Genomic DNA, 19,498 nt, shown 5'->3' with positions numbered 1-19,498 from the left:
TTCGTGATGTCAGATAAGACTTGAGTCTACAGTCTAAAGAGAAAAAGTAGTCTTTCTTTCCAGAGAGAGAATCATATTTACAGTTTTGCCCTAATTTGAATCAGCTAAAGATGACTCGAGATTTATTTGCTAGTATAATAGGGTGCTGATTCAGATTAAATTCAGCTTACCGAATCAGAGCTGAAATTTAATTACTGTCTTCTTTTGAACGGTAATAATTACAAATTCTTTTTATTTTACACAAGTAGAGCCAAAATAGTGCATAACCGTTTCATTCCACGTGTCCCACTCTCTTATATGTGCAGTTTTTCTATCTGGTTTTTTTTCTCGGTTATACCATATATATTAATAACATTACCCTTTTGTTGATATACTTACCAACAACTCGAAAACACAAAATTTATCTCTATCTTATGTTCTTTTTTTTTTCTTTCTCTCTCTAATGTTTGGAAAATCATCCATGTCTTCATCCGAAACTGAAACTGAAGCATTATCTGGAGGAGGAGGAAGAGAAAGAGAAAATGGGGTTCATGAGGATAAACATTATCTTGTGCCACTTGCAACTCATGAAGAAATTGTTAAGAATCGTAGTGTTTTCATGGAAACTTTTAGACATTTTCATTCTTTAATTGGTACCAAAATCATGTAAGTTTCTCTCATTTCTTTAATGGGTTTGCTTTATTTTTACAGAGATTTTTTCGTGGCTGTAGAGATATTTAAACTACTAGAGACTTTGTTTTTTCTTTCATGTACATATAGGATAATGCATTGAAGTAGATACTGTTGGTACTAAAGAGTATACGGGTCTATTTAATTTCTATAAAACAGAGTAAAATGCCATTTTTTGTTTCATTTTTGGAGATTAATTCTTGTTTGCCTTTGTTGTTTCTAATAAGGGTTCCTGTAATTGGAGGTAAAGAGCTTGATTTGCATATCCTGTACGTGGAAGTTACTAAAAGAGGTGGTTTTGAAAAGGTTAGTTTGACTCAAAACTACCAAAACTCTGTTTTCTCAATGTTCTCACATTTTGATAAACTTATTTATTTGTTTTGTTTTTAAGGTTGTGATAGAGAAAAAATGGAGGGATGTGGGCATAATTTTCAACTTCCCACAAACAGCAACCAGTGCTTCTTATGTTTTGAGGAAACACTATGCATCCCTTCTGTATCATTATGAACAAGTTTACTTTTTTAAGCTTCAATGCAGCCCTTCATCAGGTACTATATCAATTATCATCTATCTCTCTTCTTTGGATTCTTTTTGTGATACTTCAAGGTTTATGTCATGTTATTACTGTTTGGTTGCAGTGGCAATGCCAGTTATTAAGAGTTTAACATACAGACATACTGCTGGTGGTGGTGTAAGATGTGATGATTTGGTAGCAACTTCTTCTCAGTCCATGCAAATACAGCCATACCAAACACCTAGTAACAAGACAAAATCAAGTTCAGCTTTACAATCTAAAAGTATACTTTTTTTCTCTACTTTCCTAGTAAATTAATTATTATTAAATTTTTAAACTTAAAAAAAAAAAAAAAAATCCTTGTTTTAGGTCCCAAAAATTTGCCGGTGATTGGAACGATTGATGGGAAATTCGACTGCGGATATTTGGTTTCTGTGAAATTGGGTGATGAGATTCTACGTGGAGTTTTATACCATCCACCTGCATTTGAATCGACTTCGACGGTTCCAACTAGTGAAAGTGCTATTGTTCCATATGATCCTAATCTTCGTAGGAAGAGGAGGCGACGAAGATATGGAGACCCGGATCGTCCGAAACCAAACAGGAGTGGTTATAATTTCTTCTTCTCTGAGAAGCATTCGAAGCTTAAAATAGTGTATCCTAATAGAGAAAGAGAGTTTACTAAAATGATTGGCGAGTCTTGGAGTAATCTCAGTCAAGAAGATAGAATGGTAAGTTTCTATGAGTTATTGATTAGTATTCGTACATGGTATGAAATTTCAACATCATTTGTGAATGTTTGTTTGATTTTTTGTAGGTTTACCAGAAAATTGGGTTGCAAGATAAAGAGAGGTACAAAAGGGAGATGGAGGAATACAAGGAGAAATTGAAGCTGAATTTTACTTCACAAGGGAGTTGGAAGAATTGATATTTGAGTCTAACAGAAAGTTCATGGAAAGAAGGGGATGATGATACATAACACTTACCACATTACCACCTATGTTTTTTTGACATTTCAAATATGTATTAGTTGTTTATATTACTTATTTTAGTATGTTTTTTTTCCTTCTTTTGACTCAAAGATGGGCGATCAAAAATTCTTGCCAAACAGTGGGAAAATACTACACAGAAACCCGGTACACAATGCAGCCTTTAAATGGGACCCCTGCTATTTCCCACCTGCGGGGCCCACCAATTTTCTGTGTCCGGTCGGTTTCTATTTTGTTTTTTTGACGGTACGTGTAGCATTCCTGTATATTGATGAAGAAAAAACAGTATTACCACAAAACGGTGGCAAAGTTGTTGGAAAAAAGAAATTACAAAGTCTCAGTCTTTGCTGAGAAAAAAAGAAAAAATTAAAGAAACATAAAAAGAGGCCACTGAGATCCTAAAACACCCTCCCAGTTATATACGACCATATTAAGAGAAGCATTTTCAAATGTATCTGTACCCAAAGACCAGTTAAACAGCAAAATCTTCACTTCTTGCAGCAGTTGATTGTAACATTTGTAAACTCCTTGAAATGTTCTTCTGTTGCGCTCATTCCATTCTGTCCACCAAATAGCAAAAGGGATTAAACCCCATAACTTTCTTTTTAAAGAATTCCCTTTTTTTCTGCACCATTCCCACAAGGTAGATCTTACATCAAAACCAAAAACCCATTTAGTCATGAAGCTGTTAAAGAAGAAATTCCACAACTTTCCTGTCTCTTCACAGTGAAGAAACACATGAGTGTTTGTTTATGGGGCTTTCTTGCACAATATGCAAGCATTAATCACAATGGAGTTTCTGATAGAATCAAGAGTAGGAGCAGCATTATAACACACATACCAAGTAAAGAAAATAACCTTCATTGAATTCTTGGGTTCCAAAGACTCTTGTAGAGAAATCTAAGAAAACTTTCATCTTCTATAACAAAATAACATGAGTTTACTGAGAAAGTATCCCCAGGAATCCACACTATAGTGTCATCACCATTCTCTGCTATAACAGGGTTGCTTATGAGCTGAAGAAGATTTGCCACCATCTACTTCATCATTTCTGAGCACTCTGGAGAAATTCAGGTTCCAAGCCTTATTAACCTCAGTGACTTCCACCGTTTCACAAATAGCTGCATATTTGTTTCTTGAAAGCCTAAAGAGAGTAGGAAAAGGATAAGCCAGATTGTAGTGCGCTACCTATTTGTCCAACCAGAATAACACTCTATTGTCACTGTTAATAATCACCTTTGAATTTTGCTTCACAATTGGCTTGGATTTTAAGATCCCAGACCACAGACTTTTCCTTACAGATTTAGAACAATCATTTGGCAGCAAAGCATCATCATGCCCCCCCAAATTTTTGATGAATGATAGACTTCCATAGAGATTTCTTTTCTTCCCATATCTCCAAACCCATTTAGCATGTAATGCTTTGTTCATAAGTCTCAACTTCTTAATGCCTACACCCCCTCTTTCTTTTGGCAAATTAATACTTTTCCAACCCACCCAACTTCTTTTCTTGTTAGAATCAGAAGAGCCCCATAAGAACTTCCTCATTATAGAGACCATTTGCTTTTCTACAGAAGTAGGTAATTGAAAAATAGATAAATAGTAAATTGGAAGGCTAGATAACACACCTTTTATGAGCATTAACCTGCCTCCTTTAGTCAAGTATCTTCTCTGCCATGTGCCTAGTCTTTGTTGGAACTTATGAAGAATTCATTCCCAAACAGTGACAAACTTTGATTTACTGCCCAAAGGAATGCCTAAGTAGTTTAAAGGAAATTGAGCTTTAGGACATCCAAAAATTAAGGCACCAGAATCTACAAATTTTGCATTCCCAACTGCCACCAGTGCACTCTTGCTGAAATTCACCTTTAACCCAGAAACTATCTCAAAACAATAAGAAGATTCTTAAGATTAGTTACTTGCTCCTCACTATCATCTAGGAAAACTATAAGATCATCATCAAATTACAGGTGAGCTATTTCTATGCCTTCATTTGTTGGTTTAAATCCTTGAATAAGCTTCAAATCAGCTGCTCTCTGAATCATTAAAGAAAGTATTTCCACCACCAAAATGAATAAATATGGAGAAATGGGATCTCCCTGCCTAACTCCTTTACCACTTCTAAATAGATTAGAGCAATAATCATTCAAAGAAATAGCAAGCATTACAGATCAAATACACCAATGAATCCATTTCCTCCAAAAATTACCAAAACCAAACCTTCTCATAGTGTAATCCAAACAATTCCAATTTACATTGTCAAAAGCTTGTTGTATACCCACTTTGACAAGTAAACCTGGAATGTTCATTCTTTCTCTAGAATCAATCAGCTCAGAGGAAATTAAAATCCCATCTGTGATCTGTCTTGATTCTACAAAAGCACCTTGGAAATTTGAGATAATTGTTGGCATGACCACTTTCATCCTGTCAGATAAACATTTAGAGATAATTTTGTAAATACCTCCAATGAGACTTATTGGCATGTAATTGTGCATTTATGTAGCTCCTTCACATTTTGGCAGAAAAATGGTATTAAACTTATTTTAGTATGTTAATTTAACTTTTTTGCTTACTCAATTGATTACATGAAAATTGCTTACTAGGTACTACAGATGATTATTAACATTGCTAATTTGCAATATGCGGTTGTTTATACGAGTGCAAACTTTAGGAAACAAGGGATAGACGATTAGCAAAGAAAACGTTTGAAATTGGATAAGGTTTCTGGTGTGCCGATGATTGGCATAGACAAGTAGAAAACATGTGATAAACCCGTAAGTAATTCATGCAAAAAATCTCAATGTTAACGGTTGTATTGAAGCTTGGAACCATGTGAAAACAAGATTTATTCATCCAATCTCTCTTCCTAATTATGGATTCTTAACATAAGATGATACGAGAAGGTGGTTGACTTGGCCCCCAAAGTGTTTTCTCTAGTCTTGGACCCTAGTTTCTCTAGAGTTTTTAAACTCTTCGACGAGAAAAGAAAATGTAGTATCCCGAAGGTACTCAATTGTAGAAAGGAAATATAACTAGGTTTTTACAGGTACACCTAGTTATATTTTTTTCAAAAAACTTCAAAGATGAAAAAATGGCAAACAGAGACATTTGTTAATTTGCATGCGTGACTTGATAGTTCAGAGCTTACTATTAATATGTTTGATAAGGAAGTAATGGGTCTCTTTGATGAAAATATTGTAGAAAGGAATAAGCTAAATATAACACCCCTAAGCTGGCAGCTGACTAATTCAAGAGATTAATTAAATAAAGAGGCACTACGAATCTAATTCAAATACTTAAACATTCAATTAAGAAATCTGCTACAAAACTTATCCCAAAACTAACCCCGCTCAGAATATATATACATGAACTTCTCTCAAATGATACATATACAGTAATCAATTGGTTTACAGATACAATAAACAACATAATAAACATAGCAGAAGTTAACTAATTAACGGAGTCGACACTTGTGGCTTTCGCAGCGCAACTCTGATCTGTCTCTGAAAACTGAAAGTGGGAATAATTAACATTTAACTTCTAAGTAATCATAAGCAAGATTAAGAAAAACAATAATGTTTTCCCAGACATTAAATAGTGACCAAGTCACTGAGATACACAAACACGAATATGGACAAGCTCTTTCTTCAAACAATGTATACTATTCGTGCTAACCACACTCATTAGCTATTGATATCACCAAGACCATGATGACCCATAATAAGCATAAAAGCTGAATTCATGTAGGTATAAATATGAAAGAGCATATCCTCACAGAAGTAAACAAACATGTATATGGACAAACTCCTTCTTCAAACAATGTATAATATTCGTGCTAACCACACTCATTATCTATTGATATCACCAAGACCATGATGACCCACTCTATGCATAAAAGCTGAATTCATGTAGATAAAAATATGAAGGAGCGTATCCTATATACCACACGTGGAAATTCCCATTTCCCATAACAATTCATATAACAAACAAACAAACAATTCAAGTCCTTTCCAAACCATGGAAAGATTAACAGAATCAACAGAATTATCATAATGCAATTTAAATATGAAGCATGGAATGCATAGACAGACAATGCATGATTTGTTAAATATAAATTTTTGTAAAATAATCAACAATGGTTACAAAAGAGTCAAATGTATTCCCACCTCTTTTGATGACAAGCCACGCCTACCTTGAGATCCACGATCCACTGGCTCATCCTTTGAATAGATCGTTGTTAATATAGACTAACTGTTAATCACACAAGAAGTCTAAGAATTTAGCTAGAATATTCACACGATACAAATTAAGGAAACTGGCTCTTGATTCGGTAAGCCCAACGGACTTGACCAACTCAGTCCATAGCAACGACTCACTAACCCATACGAATCGCTAAACTCTTGCAGTAATTCAGACAACTAACATTTTTAAGACTGTAATATTAGTATTCATAGATTCAACCAAAGGTCATTCATTCCCTTGTCTAAGATAATCTCCAGCTTTAACCTAACTTTTTGGTTATTTAACTTGAAAACACCAAGAGCTGTAAGCACCCTCTCATATCAATTCCTATGAGCATTTATCAATACAAACCTAGCTTAATCAAACATTTTCAAGACCAATCCTTCCTAAAATAGTGACGATATAAATTAGCTTAGTTTAATTACCATTTGAAACACCACGACTACAATATCTAAGTGAAAATGGAAAATGAAATCAAAATAGATTAAAGAAATTAATTAAGAGTTTACCCTCATAATTGACAGGTTCTCCCTCTCTCTCTGGTATCTTTTCTGCTTCCTTCAAACCAAAATATTCTCACCCAAGAAGTTTATTCATGTCTCTGATCTTAATCTCTCCCTCCGTTCTAATAAACATCTCCCTAAAATTCTTTATCTTTCACCAAATGAATTCGTGCTGATGAATATATTTCTCATACATAGCCTCTGCATAAAAACGTGTCACACTCACTACACATCACTAGTAACACCAGCTACTTAAGATGGAACCAGAGATAACTTTCTTGACTAAAACTAACTAAATTAATACCATTAAGTTAAATCTACACAAAGGTGGTGACAAGGGTACTTTTTTTTTTTTCTTTTTTTTTTTTTGTATAAAACACCTAACTTTCGACTAGGTCCTAACACTTGGAAAAGATTAATAATTTTATCATGAGCATTTGTCAAAGGGAATTCTATTAACTTCAATAGCCCAAAATTGTTCTAGGTTTACTGCATTTATTCAAATCCCGAAGTCAAACTTCACACTCTTAGCTTCCCATCATCGTATCTTCCTCGTCCGACGTCCGATTGATGTGTTCGAGTAGTCCATTTTGAATAACTTTTCGAGATATAACTAATGATACTGTTTGTTTGATCAAAATATTTTCAAATTATTTTTATAAATTATCAATTGTAATTAATTAATTAAATTATTAGCAGCTTAAATCATCTCTTGACCGGTTTAATATTGTTGACGTGCTTTACGAGTTCTTACACTAAAGTTGTGTTGGAGTTTATATAGATGCGTTTCAAAATATATCAATGTAAAATGTGTTGTACCTATTCAATTAGTTACAGTAACCAACTTCAAGTGGTTACGTAGATACTAATCCCAACAGGAATATCAAATAGGTAGAATTGGTGAAGAGTTATGTTGGTTTGTTGAACACTAATGTCAACAGACACATACCTATGAAGATATGGTTTAAATGGTTTCACTCCAGGAAACACATCCATTTAAAACATAGCAATTTGATTATCATGTGTCTGTTCAATCTCTATATATACATATATGAATTGACTTCCCAAGAAAAGAAAAAATTCTCTCTTATTCTTAGTATTCTTCTTTTCTACCAATACTGCAGTGTCTTATGTTTATGTTTATGGTGCATATACATTGTGCTTTTCCGTAATCTTATTTATTTTTGTTCACAAGAATCCAGTATAAGAGAGTGCACTCTTGTCGGATTGAGATCATTGAATCCTGAAGAATAGACGTTATTAAACCATTTTCACCGTAGGGGCGAAATCTTTTCTTAAGGACAGTGAACATCTTCATGCCTCGATCAGTTTTGCTTGCATGTATAAATCCATAGCCTTAGTTTTCCAAAAATCTTAAGAATAGAATTATATGGCTGTTATAAAATTCAATTCTCGTTCTCTTCCCGACGTTTTGAAGATTGAACCCTTTAACCGGTCATTTTTTAAGCGATGGAAAGAAAAGATCTTCAATTCGTTGGATGTAAGGAATGTGGCGCAGTACTTGACGCAACCAAAACCAAGTGGAGATTCAGAAAATTATGAAGAAACTCTTGATGCTTGGACTAAAGCAAACAACATATGTTGTCATGCTACACTCAGTACTTTGTCTAATGACATGTTTGATGTGTATTGTTCCTATCAAAATACACATGAAATATGGGAAATTCTGAACCATAAATACATTACCGAGGATGCTGGAACTCAAAAATATACAGTAGATAATTTTATTAATTTTTCAGATGTCAGGCGACAAGGATTTCATATTACAAATACATGAGTTTCATGTATTGATTAGTGATATGAAAATGAGGGTATTGCACTACCCGAACCTTTTGTGGTTGGTTGCTTAATTGAAAAACTTCCCGAGTCAAGGAGAAATTATAAGAATTCCATGAAACACAAAAGGAAGACGATGAAACTTGAGGATGTTATTGTTCATATCCGAATAAAAGAGAAAAACATGCTTCGACACAAGTCGAAAATGGCTAAGGACTTCAGTTCTAGAGCAAACTTGGTCGAAGGATCTTCAATGTCGGAGGACAAGAACAAAAACAAGAAATCCAAAATAGATAAAAATCCGAAAACTCGTGGTGCCAATTTTAAGAAAAATCAAAAATGTTACAATTACGGAATACTTGGCATTATGCTGCCAATTGCAAGAAACCCAAAAAGGGTGATAATAATTCTTCTTAATTCAATTTAAGAAGAAGTTGTTGCTGCCATTGTTTTGCGAGTAAATAAGGGATAATGCCAAAGAATGAGGCTTGTTCCTTAAGTATCAGATTAGATGTGTGAATATCTAAGTAAGATTGGACTGAATTATTTTTTGGAATTATCGAGTAAACTTGATGGGCATCGTGGAATCCAAAACTAATTTAAATTTTTCATATGACGTAAGTGTCCAGTGAACAAATAAAACTTAGAAATTCGAAATTTCAAGTATTGAAACTAATCCAGGGCGTATCGTGTTTCGGAATTATGACTAACTGCTTTGTCAATCCCCTTGGTTGTGCTAAGAAATTGAGATTTTCAATTAGGCAAGTTTTGAAATGTGGGGGATTATAGAGTTCATACTATTAGAAACGTTTTGAGAAACTAGATGATAGTTATCTATAATCCAGATGACAGTCCATTTTAATCAAGTCGAGACAACGAGATTGTATATGTCCTGAATTTACTAAGTGTAAAATTTGAGGAAAACTGAGTTATGGTAACAATTGTTAAATGGTTACCATATTGAAAGTATTTGTGGAAAAACTAAGTGATTTACTAAAAATTACTAAGTTCTAATCACATTGAACGTATATTTGTATAGAAACTAAGTATTTCACCTTTAAATTACAAATGTACATCGCTAGTAAATAGTCTACGTGACCGCGCGAAATGTTTAGAGTAATAAACTAGAGAAAGCATGTTCTTTAACTGTGTGGCTTAGAAATATTAGATCGATAGTGATGGTAACCTCACCTATATGTCTGGAAACTCGAACAACTAGGTTCATAGAGGAAAAAAAGTCGCTAGTCGCTCCATGGCATTATTAAACTGTGTGAGAAGCCTGTTGTGGCGTAATAGTACATATATACAGTATGTACGGATGAATTATTAATTATACTCTTAATGAATTCCATACCATTCGTTGGTGTGTATAACTGCAGTACACATTTAATGGAACTTCACCTATCTGAGTTTGGAGTAAGGTCGATTCTAACAGGAACTAAGGCATGTTTCTGCATAAACACATGAAACCAGGAGGTCGTAGGACCGAAAAGTGCCAAACCACTGAACAATAATGATTTATAAACAAAATGTGGTTGTGATATCCTCTACTTTACATAGAAACTTTTGTTCCACCGTATTCTTCTGGTAAACTATGACTTATCATCCTGAAATTGGTTCATAGCCCGAAAGGCACCAATTTTTAATGCACAAAGTTTATGTTGTTTATGACATACAGTATTTATGAATGTATTTTGAAATGCGGGGCATTGTTGGAGTTTATATAGATATGTTTCAAAATACATCGATATAAAATATATTGTACTTATTCAGTTAGTTAAAGTAACCAACTTCAAGTGGTTACGTAGATACTAATTCCAACATGCATATCAAATAGGTAGAATTGGTGAAGAGTTGTGTTGGTTTGCTGACACTAACGTCAACAGACACATACCCATGAAGAGATGGTTTAAATGGTTTCATTCCAGGAAACACATCCATACAAAACATTGCAATTTGATGGTCATGTGTCTGTTCAATCTCTATATATACATGTGGGAATTGACTGCCCAAGAAAGGGAAAAACTCTCTTTTATTCTTAGTATTCTTCTTCTCTACCAATACTGCAGTGTCTTATATTTATGTTTATGGTGCATATACATTGTATTTTGACATAACCTTATTTATTTATTTATTTTCACAAGAATCCAGTATAAGTGAGTGCACTCTTTCCGGATTGAGATCGTTGAATCCCGAAGAATAGACGCCATCAAACCGTTTTCACGGTAGGGGCGAAATTTATTCTTAAGGACAGTGAACATCTTCACGCCTCGATCAGTTTTGCTTGCATTTATAGCATCCATATCCTTAGTTTTCCAACAACTTGAGCATAATTATGTGAAGAGCAAGTCAGGGGGCTAAAAAGAGATGGTCAAAAGATGGTGAAAGAAATTCATCCTATCCACATCAAATTGCTAGTTTCAGATACAAGCTTAATAGTATCAATTGCCTAAAAATTGATGATACTTTATGCTTTATACTTTGAAAAGAAATTGATTGCTAATGACAGAAAAGCTTCTTATTTGTTTTCTGAATATCACAGGATTGGACCAGACTTTGAGCAACTCACAATGCCTACTATTTCTGCGGAAGAGAGTATGCGTTTGGAACGGCCTTTCTCCGAGGACGAAGTAAAAGATGTTATTTTTCACTTTGGCACAAACAAAAGCTTGGGTCCAGATGGCTTTACGATGGAATATTATAAGCATGTGTGGGAGGTAATTAAATCTAATCTTATGAAGGTGATTAATGAGTTTGAGGTTTCTAGCATGCTTGATTGGAGATTGAACTGTACAAACCGTACCATGATTCCAAAATGTATCGGTGATGTATCTTTACACAACTATAGACATAGTTTAATTCGTACTGTCTATAAGATAATCTCCAAAGTTTTAGCTGTAAGAATGAAATTAGTTCTTCCGAATATTATTTCTGATTTTTAGGGGGATTTCATTCATGGAAGGCAAATTCAAGATGGTATTCTTATTGCTTCAGAGCTCATCGATTCCAAGATTCGGCAGCAAGACACGGGTCTGATATGTTAAGTGGATTTTGAGAAAGCGTTCGACAACGTAAATTGGAATTGTGTTGATTTGACTCTTCAAAAATTTGGTTTTGGCTCCAAATAGAGATGTTGGATAAATTGGTGTATTACAACTCCTAGATTTGTTTGTTTCTGTTGAAAGGCGAAGCAACTGAGATCTTTAAAAGTCATAAAGGTATCAGGCAAGGTGAGTGATTTCACTATTCTTGTTCATTTTAGTTGCTAAGATCTTGTCTTTGATGATCAAGAAAGTAGATGAATATGATCTTATTTCTGGTTTTCGAGTAAGTAGTAATGTGTCGGTAATAAATCACCTTCAATTCGCTGATGACTTAATCGTGTTCCTCAAGGATGATCCAAGTCAAATTCAAAATTTGAAGAGTATTATTTTAGGTTTTGAAAGTATATCTGATCTAAAGGTTAACTTCATAAAAAACACAATAGTTGGCTTCAAATGCACAATGAGAGTTGTTTGCTGAGCTTTTTGGATGTTCATTGACTCAATTGCCAATAAACTATCTTGGTATTCCACTTGGCAACAAGTCAAAGTGTAAGTCAGTTTGGAATGAACTTATCGAACGTTTTCATTAAAAATAAGCTAGTTGGAAGAGGACATACTTATCCAAGGGTCCGAGATTGGTTTTGATCCAAAGTGTATTATCAAGCCTATCAGTTTATTACTTATCCATGTTTCAAATTCCATATGAGGTTTCTAAGCAAATTGAAAGAATTAGCCGCAACTTTTTGTGGGGATCTAGTAATTCTTCTCAGAAAAGAAGTTGGATTTCTTGGTCTAAAGTTCTGTTCCAAAATAAAAAAGTTGAAATTAGTGGACAAGGCATTACATGCTAAATGGGTTTGACATTATGGGTTCGAGAGGCATGCTCTGTGGAAAAAAAGACAATAAACCAGAAATTTGGAGGTGCATATGATGCTTTCTTTCCACATATGCATTACATGATAATACTCTTATTTGTCGCAGTTTGTGGAAAGGAATCTTATAAAATCCAGAGACTTTGTAAAATATGGAAACATTTTGACTATAAGGAAATGGGCGAGTATTCATTTTTGGAATGATGAGTGGGCTAGTGAACAGCCGTTGAGACTATCTTTTCTCGAGTTATTTAATCTATCAAGGAGAAAGAATGCCATGGTTAGTGAAATCATATCGTCGGAGGGTGCTTGGAACTTTCAATTTTCGAGAAACTTAAATGAGCAGGAGTTGCAAGAGGTGGATAATATTCTTTAGCTTATTGGTGAGCTATTTGTTTCAGAAAATCAAGATTCAAGTAAATGGAGATATGGTGATAATTTTTCGGTGGCTAGTGCATACTCTTGAGACAAATGGAATGCTAAGCTTTCCTGACAAACAACTTTGGAATTCAAAAGTACCGTTGGAGATATACTTTTTGGACTTTATGCTACAGTGGAACTCCAACACTCGATACATTATTTGCCGCAGGTTTGATTCAAGATCCCAAATGTCTCTTTTGTGGTATGGTGGTGGTCAAATGAGTATTTGTTACTTCATTGCAGATACATGTTTGAGGTACGAACATACTTTTTTAAAAGTTTTGGTATTAATTGGATATTTGCGGGTAACTTTAGGTCTACTCTTTGGAAATGAGGAAATAAGAAGTCAAAGAAATTCAAAAACATGATTTAGGAGAATATGGAGTTCTTCTATTTGCTATCTGGTGGTGCATTTGGAATGAACGCAATGATAAATTGTATAATAATCTAATAAAGTATTCAAACCAAATGATTGCAGATGTAAAATGTTTGTTTTTCAATTGAGGTTTGAACTATGATTTGTTTTCAGGTTTTACTTTATCTAATTTGCTTTATGATTGGGATGTGGTACTGCACACATCCGTGTAACTGTTTGTTGCTTTTGTTGTCACTACTTTGGTGACTCAATTTTTTTTTTTTTTAATTTAATTTTGCCCTTTTTCTAATCAAAAAAATAATATAACAAAATTGTAAAAGAAGATTCACTCTCTCGTCCCAGATCATGTATTTGCACTAGGAGAACAATTGGAAATCTCTTATTTGGTTTGGTTTTTTCATTAGAAAATCAGTCCTTAAACAAGCAAAATAAATATATATGTTTAATCGTTTGTTTAATATATACAATAAGGATTGTTTTTCTCAACTGCTCACAAGCTAATTTTAGGAGCAATTATTTATATTGATCCTTATATTAGTGAAGATTTCTTAAGTCGCTTGCAATGTGTCATTATATTAAAGGAAAATGAAAAATTAGTTACGATTTCTACTGATGGTAAAATTTACGACACTCTCAGAAGTAGAGAACAATGTAAGACACCTAGAAGTCCTGATATATTTTTTCCAGGTTTTTATCAAACTCAATGGGAGATCATAAAAGATAAGTGGTGAACATGAAAGAATCTCTTCAGAAGCATTAAAGTAAATTGATGTTAGTTCATAAAGTCAAGACTCCACTTGTGATATTTAGTTATAGGCCAATTGCTTTATGAAATACATCATACATGCTCATCTCCAAGCTAATGGCATAAGAAGGAATCTTATTTTTAATAAGGTAATCTCACTGCAATCTGCTTATGTATTTGGCACACTCATTTTAAACAATATTTTCCTTGCGTATGAGAACATACATATTTTGAAGATTAAGATGCATGAGGTTAGTTTTCTGGCCCTAAAATTGGACATGTCTTCTAGGCATTTAATATGTCAGAGTGGAGTTTCTTAATGGAGGTGAAAAAGCTGGGGTCTAACAACCACGCCCAATATTTCGTTCGGCAATATGTATAGACTAACTCCAATATAATTCCAAGAGAATCAACTAGACAGTCAGACTCAATCAAAGAAATATATCCAAGAGTTATATCTCAATTTCTCAATACAATATGCAATCGAAAAGATAGAGATCTTAAGCTTGATTGATATGAGAAATAACTTTAATGGTACCAAAGACCAATGTTCAAGTGTCAATCAATTTCAGTCAACAACCAAAGGTTGGATTTACCAATTGATTGAACTACGTACAACCTGTGATATTTCAATTATATAAACAAATATAATGCGGAAAAGAAATAACACAGGCACCAGAAGTTTTATTAACGATGAAACCACGAATGCATAAAAACCCCGGGACCTAGTCCAGATTTGAACACCACACTGTATTAAGCCGCTACAGACACTATCCTACTACAAGTTAACTTCAGATTGGAATGTAGTTGAGCCCTAACCAAGTCTCACACAAATTAAAGTACAGTCGCGTTCCTTACGCCTATGAATCCCAACAGGACTCTACGCACTTGATTCCCTTAGCTGATCTCACCCACAACTAAAAGTTGCTACGACCCAAAGTTGAAGACTTTATAAACAAATTTGTCTCCCACAGAAAAGTCTATTCTGATAGATAAATTCTTATCCCACAGAAATACCTACGAAGTTTTTGTTCTGTCTTTTGATAAATCAAGGTGAACAGGAACCAATTAATAATCTGGTCTTATATTCCCGAAGAACATCCTAGAAATATCAATCACCTCACAATAACTTAACTATATGGTAGTAGAATAAGTTATTTTGGAATCACAAAGAATGAGATGAAGAGCTTTGTGATGACTTTTTATATCTTACCTATCGGAGATAAATCTCGAGCCGCTCTTAGAGAAGATGGTACTCAATACGATATAACAAGTAAGATCAGAAAACGCAACTACAGAGAAAATAGTTGGGTTTTGCTTCAGAATCCAAATGAAGTCTTTAAGTCGTTAACCTATAATGGTTTTAGGAAAAACCTATGTTAAAGGAGAATCGACTCTAGTACGCAACTAGTATCACACACGAGGTGTGGGGATTAGGTTTTCCAGTTGCTTGAGTTCTCCCTTATATAGTCTTCAAATAAGGGTTTGATAACTTTGGAACAAAGAAATCAATATTCACCGTTAGATGAAAACCTGATTTAAGATTCAAGCTAAGTTTTCTTAAAACAAAAGCAATATCTCTCCACCGTTAGATGGTCTTAGCTTGTTACACACAAATGAAATATACCTTCATTTAGGTATGGGTAACCGTTCCTAAACGTGTATATTGATTTGGCTAAACAATAGTTAACTGAAGTTAGCCATATGAAGACTTTTATATTAACCACATTCATCTAACATTTCTAGATCAAATGATAATCAAATGAATATAATTGTGTTATTCATAGAGTTATTCAATTGTTTATATTCTAATATAAGTATACAAGACACAATTTAAGCAAAATCGGATTGCTTCAAGAGGATCAATTCATGAACATTAAGCCACGGTTTGCAAAGATTGCGCTCCTTAATTTATATATGAATTTTTTCATGAGTATGAAATCATATTTAACCGATTTTAGAACTGAATCCAACTTAGTTTGCAAACGGGTAAGCAAACTTAAGTTCCGGACTTTGGTCTTGTCCGACAGTTCGTAAACAGGTATGCATACTTTCGTCCCGGACCTAACTCAGGTAGTACCGTTCGAATACTGGTGCGCATACTTGGTTCTTGGACTTTAACAGTTAAAAATGTTCGCACACTGGTATGCAAACTTGGTTTCCGGTCCTGAATCATACCACAACAGTTTGTATATTGGTATGCATACTGTGCTATATCCAAACAATGGTTAATTGTTCTAAACTCCCATTTCAATCATTGACACATCCTTAGAAGACGAAAATATCTTTCTCACACAAACTATCAGCTTATAAGTAAAGTGATCAAATGATGAATACGAAACATTCTGAGTCTAATCAAATGACTGTCTCACACAAATCATGTAAGATGTTTCAAGGTGATTTTCACATGATCATCTTTTGACACATTATTTAGTTTCCAACAAATAAATTGTTTCCAATTAAACTCGTCAATAATAATGATGAATGTATCTAAAGCAAAAATCTTCCAACACGTATTTCGAGAAAGATATAAGCGAGTTAAACTCATCTCAAAATCAAATGTGTATAATGTAAAAGTATATATAGCTATACGACGTAGTCTCAATAGGAGATAGAATAGAATAGACTTCTAAGTGATAGATAACTTTTAGTCTCCACATACCTTTTGTCGATGAAGTTCCTCCAAGCTCTCCTCAGTAGATCTTCGTCTTCAATTGATGCACGCCGTGAAGTCTAAAGCTCAACTACACATTTTATCCTAGTCCAAGACATAGCTATACGTAGACTAGAAATTAAGTCTTATAGTTTTGATCACCTAAACTTGACAAACAAGCTTGAGATAGCAACGCTTGCGAGTTCTACCGAGCAGTGGTCTAAAAATCTCCCCCTTTGTCAATTTTAGTGACAAAACTATTGATACAAATGGATTACAAAATAAATAAACTTTGTAGCTTCCCATCCAACATGCTTGATTTACTTGGTTCTTCAACATTCCTTGAATTTTTTGTCACTCCACGTAATCCGGTGATTTTGAACGTGTTCAACTCAGTATGAATATTGTTGAAGATCCGTAGCTATAACAATATGAAAACAGTTGTTCTCAAATATTGTTATACAATATCATAGTATTATCACACAATATCAAAGTTCAGTTGTATCACAACTTTGACAATAATACTATGGTGATATGTATCACCCTCCCTTAGTCAATACTTCATCTGACAATGAAAACCACTCCCCCTTATATAATGATCTGTAAACCATATGTATGTAGTGTGAACTACAAAATAATTCTCCCTTTCTTTGTCGATATAAATTGGCAAAGGTACGAAAACTAGTGGGATCATAATGAAATTCTCATAGAGACACTTCACGACTAAAAGAGAACATATCAACTTTGTTTCGATGATTTCACATCGTTGAAACTTAGTGTATTCATAAAGGAGTTTATAAAGATACAAGAAAACTTATAAAATATTCCACAGCCGCACTCCCCACAAAGATTTGGCAATTAAGCCCAAGTTCAATTAAGAACTCTCCCCCATAAAATGTCATCCCGAAAGAACAACAAGAGCGACCTTACTTTTACGAGAAAATAAGGATTTATTTGGACATTAACAAATCACATGAAACATGAATTTGTATCCAGAAAACTCATATAAATTAACCACAAGAGAACCTTAATGATAATTTATTTGGAAATTCTCAACATAAGAAAACTTACGGAGCCATACAGTACTTTCACATAGAAGTGGATCAGGGAAAGATCAATACTACGGAATATTCAAAAGTTCATTCTATATTTCATCAATATTTGCATAAAGACATAATAGACTTAACTTTTGACATATATGAGATAATCATAGTTCATGGACGTAAACACACATATCCCATAACATATTTTTTCAATATATATAACCAATAAAGATTAATACTGCAAAATCATCTTCCAAAAACATTGCAAGATGAAAATCCGTTGGCAATAGCTATGTGTAATCACAACATATGTTATTCCAAACCCTAGTCATCCTTCTCAAACACATAGGAATAAATTCTCATAAGAAGTTTCCTAGACAATAAAACGAAGGGACAAACAAACTTGTAAAGAACATACAAGATGATTTTCCCTTAGAAGGTAGAATCAATCTTTTTCGCATGGATTTACACCAAGAATGGCTACCAAAGGTGTATAAAAATAGTTTCTTAACAAAGAAGAGAATACAAAGTCATTAACAACCATGCACCGTAGTTCACATAAGAGGATTGTGAACATTCAAGAATCCCAGAGTAATGTGTACTACTGCCCATTCTTGAACTTTCTTATTTTTGATTCACCAACAACATTCTTACAAAAGCTACAAATGATCTTATAATATAATTACTCCGACAATCCAAGTGCTCAAGTCCAAGACAAGTGGTACAAGTGAGATGAAACGGAGCAAAACACTCAAAAAAGAAACGGAACAAAGACTAATCTTAACTCTTCCAAATTCAGGACTTCACATCACCATTTATAATATAATACAAAGAGGAAAATAATGCAAAAATAATGAGGTCATTCCGAGTTCGTACGAAGAAGTTACGGCCAAAACAAGCTTTTTATCGAATACCGAAGACAGGAAAAGTTTGCAAACCAGTATGCAAACGGGATTTCGTGACCTGGAGCTGTTTTCAAACCACTATGCGAACTGAAGTCCCCATATTTTAATTGTAAATGATGGTATGCAAACATGGTATGTGTACCATGAAGGCCAAACATCCCGAACTACTATTTTCGAACCTAAACATGTAAGAACTTTAAATACAAATCAAGTTAGGCAGACATGAATGATACACAAGGTACATGGATCATGATAATCACTTTAAGTAAATAATAAAATCACAAATATTGCTAAAGTTTATAGACATACCTTATTAGAAAAATCCAATCGAACTCTACAGTCTTACCAAAGATTCAAAATCATATCTAACATAATATGTGCGCCCCAATTCTCGTGCTTCCCTCATCGTATATATAGCAGACATTATTTGGTGCGGATGTAATTACAACACAATCAAGTTGTGTTGTGGTTAACAATGTCTTGCTCACCACAAGTGACTGAAAAAGACCTTTCCGCAACTATGGATTTTGTTAGAGCACTGCTCGGTCGAACTCGCAAGAGTTGCTATCTCAAGCTTGTTATGAAGTTTAGTTTCCAAAACTATTAGTCTTGATTTCTAGTCTACTTATAGCTAAGTCTCGGATTAGGATAGAAAGTGAAGTTGAGCATTAGACTTCACGGCGTTCATCGATAGAAGACGAAGAACTACTAAGGGGAGCTTGTGGA

The 19,498-nt window shown here is 34.0% G+C and overlaps 1 protein-coding gene across 1 annotated transcript; it reads left to right on the top strand.

The window, feature by feature from the left end:
• Positions 1–385: 385 nt before the first annotated feature.
• Positions 386–2,410, top strand: LOC113352938 (high mobility group B protein 9-like). The gene is made up of 6 exons (XM_026596683.1): positions 386–645; positions 897–975; positions 1,061–1,217; positions 1,308–1,466; positions 1,553–1,914; positions 2,001–2,410. The coding sequence occupies exons 1-6, from the start codon at positions 443–445 to the stop codon at positions 2,109–2,111; spliced, it is 1,071 nt and encodes a 356-aa protein (XP_026452468.1). The 5' UTR covers positions 386–442; the 3' UTR covers positions 2,112–2,410.
• Positions 2,411–19,498: the final 17,088 nt, after the last annotated feature.

Source organism: Papaver somniferum, chromosome 2 (genome assembly GCF_003573695.1).
Source record: "Papaver somniferum cultivar HN1 chromosome 2, ASM357369v1, whole genome shotgun sequence".
NCBI classification, from domain to species: Eukaryota; Viridiplantae; Streptophyta; class Magnoliopsida; order Ranunculales; family Papaveraceae; genus Papaver; species Papaver somniferum.
The sequence above is the reverse complement of the archived record's forward strand: the minus strand, read 5'-3'. Positions and strand labels throughout refer to the sequence as shown.